The sequence below is a fragment of the Plectropomus leopardus genome, unplaced genomic scaffold (genome assembly GCF_008729295.1).
Source record: "Plectropomus leopardus isolate mb unplaced genomic scaffold, YSFRI_Pleo_2.0 unplaced_scaffold3862, whole genome shotgun sequence".
Classification (NCBI taxonomy): Eukaryota; Metazoa; Chordata; class Actinopteri; order Perciformes; family Serranidae; genus Plectropomus; species Plectropomus leopardus.
Window position 1 is genome coordinate 1 of NW_024642261.1, and position 5,132 is coordinate 5,132.

Genomic DNA, 5,132 nt, shown 5'->3' on the forward strand with positions numbered 1-5,132 from the left:
GTGTGTGTGTGTGTGTGTGTGTGTGTGTGTGTGTGTGTGTGTGTGTGTGTGTGTGTGTGGTAAAGTTGTAAATGGGAAGAACACATGACAATGGCACAAGACACACAGATGAATCAAACCGTCATGAGAACTGGTCTTACCTGCTAAACCATTCCTTGAAGCGGTCTTGCGAGTTTCCTAAATTGGCATCAGGGTCAAGCACATAAAACACCTGCCTTGCATCCACACCTTGCTTCAGGATGGACCGAGAGTCAGTCTAAAGAGGGAAAATAATTTACATAACAATGTTCATAACCACCAGTGAACTCAAGTGTCATGAAGTATCTGCACAACAGGCCGTGTCTCCACAGTCCTGGAGCTCAATCTGACCTCTTTCTGAATGCTCAGTCCAATCAGTGAGTGCAGAGACGGCATCCGGCTGACGGAGCGAGACTTCAGGATGGAGATGCTCTCCCACGGCAGCTTCTGAAGGTACTGCAAAGGAAACACAACACGAGGTGATGCCTCTACATCAGGGGTGTCCAAACCTTTCTAAGTGCGGGCCAGATTATGTAATGTGAAAATACTTTGGGGGAAAGCCGCTTCTCACATTAAATGATGATGCAAAAAAAAGTATAATCAAGAAAAACAACCTTTCAACTCTTAGTGAAAATGTGATCAACTTTACACCCCTCCCGAGAGCAGCAGTCCTCACTGTTCTTAACGGTGGCATGTCTGGTACGTGGCAGGAAATGTCTGGTAACTGTTGAGTTTGCTTGTTTACTGTCTGTTTATGAAAACACATTAGTTTCTACTTGATGGATGTCTGCAAGCTGTGTTACAGTCCTGCCGTTGTGAGGTGAAGGCAAAAATGCAAAGTGCTCATGCTTAATTCACCAATATTGTGTGGCAGGCAATATACTTTTAAAGTCAAATCAAGGGCCATTTAAAACTGGTCCGAGGGCCACGATTGGCCCTCTGGCCTGGACTTTGGACATGCCTGCTCTACATTTTAGAATGATCCTTCCTCAGACAGGACATGTTGTAACAGGAGCCATTTTCCACCTTCAGAAAGCACTTCTGTGTTTAAATGAGACTACAGGTAAATTCAGTATTTAACAGAGATGATGAAACCAACCTTGTCCAGGATGAGAACCACATGACCGCGGGGTTCGTCTCTGTCAGCGAGCTGGGATACTGCTGTGTGGAGAAGTTGGTAACACTCTGCGTCCCACTGTGGAGACACTCCCAGAGCAAATCTCTGCAGGTCTTCTTGGGAGAGCACAGGAGAGGCAGAAAGCACAGCCTGAAACACAGAAGGCACAGGTGTCAGCGGTTAGTTTTGTTTCGTTTCTTGTCTTGCTGCTTTCATGGTTTCCACACATTTTCATGGACAAAATGGAAAGATTTTACAAGACTCTTCAAGTACCCATAATAAAATTTCTGTTTTGGAAATGCTTCACTGTGTCTGCAGCACTTGCCGGCCTGGTTACTTTTCTACACAGTTTGCCGTACTGGACATCGCACGTCCTTTTATGCAACTATCAGATGCATATTAGAACTGTTAAGTCAACAGCTGACTTACACAAAATACATTTGCCATTATGTTTATTCCGTGGAAGGTTATCCCCAAAAGATTACTGTAACAATTAATTTTATTCACATAAAATTCCAAGCCAGTTCCATGACTCTTCCAGACCTGGAAAATGAGATTTTGAGATTTCATGACCTTCCCAGATTTTTCATGATGGTGGAAACCCTGTGCTTTTGAAACAAAGACAGAATGAAAGGTCAGATGCTAATGCTAAAGGTCATTGGAGCCAAAAAACCTACACACCTTCAACATTTCCTCACTGATTGTCACTCCCTTTGCAGACAAGGACTTGCAAAGGTGCTGAGCCTCTTTGGAGAGTGCAGGATCCAATGAAAGAGGTAAAAGAAGGCTCCTCCAGCAGCCCAGCAATGCCTCCATCTCCTTCAACAGGCGCTGAAAGAAAGATAGGAGGTCATTTAGAAAAAAAAATTGTTTCTGTGTCCTGTTAATTGGTCTACATGTCCTAGTGGAAGTGTCGCTTCATAACTTACCTCTACTCGAGAGTCGAGCGCCCTGCGGCCCTCCCACCACTTGGCTTTCTCAGAGACACAGCTCACGGCTTTCTGCTCCACCTGAATTCTGTCTATCTCCTGCACCAGCCAGCTGATGGGGTGCTGCACAACAGGGAGGCAAAGACAGAGGCAAAGACAGAGGCAAAGACAGAGACAAAGACAGAGGCAAAGACAGAGGCAAAGACAGAGGCAAAGACAGAGGCAAAGACAGAGGCAAAGACAGAGACAAAGACAGAGGCAAAGACAGAGGCAAAGACAGAGGCAAAGACAGAGGCAAAGACAGAGGCAAAGTTAGAACCTGGGATGTAAATTTTTGTCTGTTTTTTTAAAGTAGGGCTGTATGAGATACTTAAACCAGGGTTCCCAAACATTTTTATGGATAAAATTCAAGACCTTTTCCATGACTTTAAGGACAAAATGTTATTTTTTTCCTTTTCCTCCCTGGCCATTTTTTAACATACCACATTCATATTCTATTGATGTAATTTCAGATATTTGGCATACATGAAGGGTGAGATGGAAAGTGAGGAGAAAATAAACATCACACAGACGCATGTTAAAGCTACGTTATGTTCTTGTTCTAGTGTTATTTCGTGGAAGGTTATCCACAGAAGACTACTGTAACACATTCATTACAAATAACAAATTTCCATGATTTCTACAAAACTTAATATTTTTTACTAATTCCATGACATTTCCAGGCCTGGAAAATGTGACACGAGTAATGGCACAGAAGTTAAACAATGAACTGCTGTGGACAGGACCTAAACATATTTTAGTCACATAAAACATGTCCCAAAAAAAGCCCTATATGTAGAATATTCTCACTGCTCTACCTTTTCATTAGTTAGCAATTTCCCAAGGAGAAATGAACTGACAGTGAAACTTATCTATATATTAACTTCCAAAGTAACTGCTGCCACACACAGCAGTACATTGCTCAGCTTCTATGGCAGTATTTCTGTCTGCTTCTCCAAACTGGGGGTTTACTGACAACCATCTACTCTGTGTAATACACTGACCATAGACAATACAACCCCGCTTCAAAAAATTCAAACTATCTCTTTAAAATACTTCTTATACATAACAGTATTTTACTGCTCAGCAGTTTTTTGTTACAAAATCGCTTACTGACACAATGAAAACAGTTCCCGTGACTATCCTATGATATAAACCTCTTAATTTTGATAGATGACTTTATAGATGTACTCAGTTAAAGTAGATGTAAAAGTTATTTTCTCTTTGGTAAAGGCTATTTGATATTCCTGGTAAAGGATGGGGGAGTCAGCATTGCAAGATTTTAAGGTCAGCTGTGTCACCAAATTGCTAAAGCAGAAGGCATTTATGATACAATTATCTGGTTTCATTCACCTTCCTCACCTGTTGTTTAGAGGTTGGGATGTGAACAGTGACAGGGGTAGACCCCTTCTCAAGACGTGACAGTATGATGCTGTCACCCATCTCCGCAGGCCTCACTCCAAGCACAGACATCACACACACCGTCACCCCTGTGCAGGAAAGAGAGGGATGCACAGAGAGAAAGAGTATCATACATAAGTACAATACATTTTACACAACCACCGAAACATCCAGTAATCTGAATTCTATCGCACTATAGACAAGACAAAAAAGTGGATACTAAATATAGTAACAGTAGTAAAAGGAATGACATATTAGAAGTCAGACTATGTAAACCTGAGATCTCTGAACTCTGAGATCAAAATCCACAGAATTATCAGTTTCCAAAATTTTGCTATAACCTGTCATAATGCATTGTTGACACATGTGAAGCACATCTTTATAGAATCAAACATGAAAATGTTCCCATTTTGCTACTGAGAACGAGACAGTATTTCATAGTTTACCTGGAGGAAGGTGTTGAATTTGCTGGATAAACTCTTGACAGTGGCTCCTGGGGAAGGTAGAGGGGTCAGCCGTTGGGAAAGAGAAGATGTTCTCCAGCTGTGACAGCTTCTGTTCTGTAGACTTTTTGGACTCGTTTGGATGGAGCTCATCCAGACTCAGCGCATCCATCTTGTCTGCCAGCTCACTGGACGCCTTTCTCAACTTTCTGTTTGAGTGACGGGAATTAAACTATTTGGAATTTTTTTTTCTAACAGAGTCTAAGATATCTTGATAAGAAGACCTAAATGTTGGTAAGAGCAAAATCAAGTTGACACCATACATTCAACAAACAGGCTTACTTGAGACAACCGGCTAAATGTCTGATTGTGCGATGACGACTCGTGATGCCCAAGGACTGGGCATGCAGCATTGCTGTAGTTATGGGGTCTTGCTGTCCCTGAGTCAAAGCCAGAAGACCACAGAGAGTCGGGTAGATGGTGGGGGAGGGGAAGTGCTGGAGGTCCAACCAGGCTGAGCGGAGCAATGACTCAACATCCTCCAGAGAAAGATTGTCTGAGGATAAAAAAATAAAGTAAAACTGGATCAAGAGTTAAGAAGGTACAAGGACTAAATTTAAGACCTTTAAAGAAATGCCTCTTTTATAATGGCACAGCAGGTAACACATCAGATTCTGACTTCCGCATGAACCATGAAGATACAGCATCACTGCAGACCACCTGCAGCAGTGCAAAGACTCACCGGGCCTGGTGTCTGAATGAGAGATGTGCGTTTGTGGACCTTCTCTCAGATGACCTGCGCTCCTCAGTTCAGACAAGTCGTCTCTCTCCAGATCACAACACAGATCCCTCCGCAGCACCTCGAAATCTATGTCTACAGAGAGTCAAGGAACAGATTACAACTTTGGCCTGTATACAAATTTTGTGAGATACTGTAATGACAAGAATTGCAAATGTTGGTCTTATTTCCTGGTATTCAACACATTACATACTCTCTAGTTGTCATACTGCTCAATAGCATGCCAAAATCCACGTTTTTTTCTCAAACATATTGTTAAAATTTCAGTGAGATATTAGGACATTTGGGATTTCAGGAACTCCATCATTAAATAAAATGTTTACGTATATATACACGCACATATATATACATACATACATATACACACACACACACACACACACACA

General features: G+C 42.0%; 1 protein-coding gene across 1 annotated transcript; it reads right to left on the reverse strand.

Annotated features, from left to right (window-relative positions):
- Positions 1-140: 140 nt before the first annotated feature.
- Positions 141-4,821, reverse strand: LOC121938958 (separin-like; the record flags this gene model as incomplete). The annotated part of the gene is made up of 9 exons (XM_042482108.1): positions 141-256; positions 370-474; positions 1,118-1,285; positions 1,817-1,966; positions 2,065-2,187; positions 3,466-3,593; positions 3,951-4,156; positions 4,290-4,503; positions 4,690-4,821. Coding segments are annotated over 9 exons (1,342 nt in total), but the record flags the coding sequence as incomplete, so codon positions are not given.
- Positions 4,822-5,132: the final 311 nt, after the last annotated feature.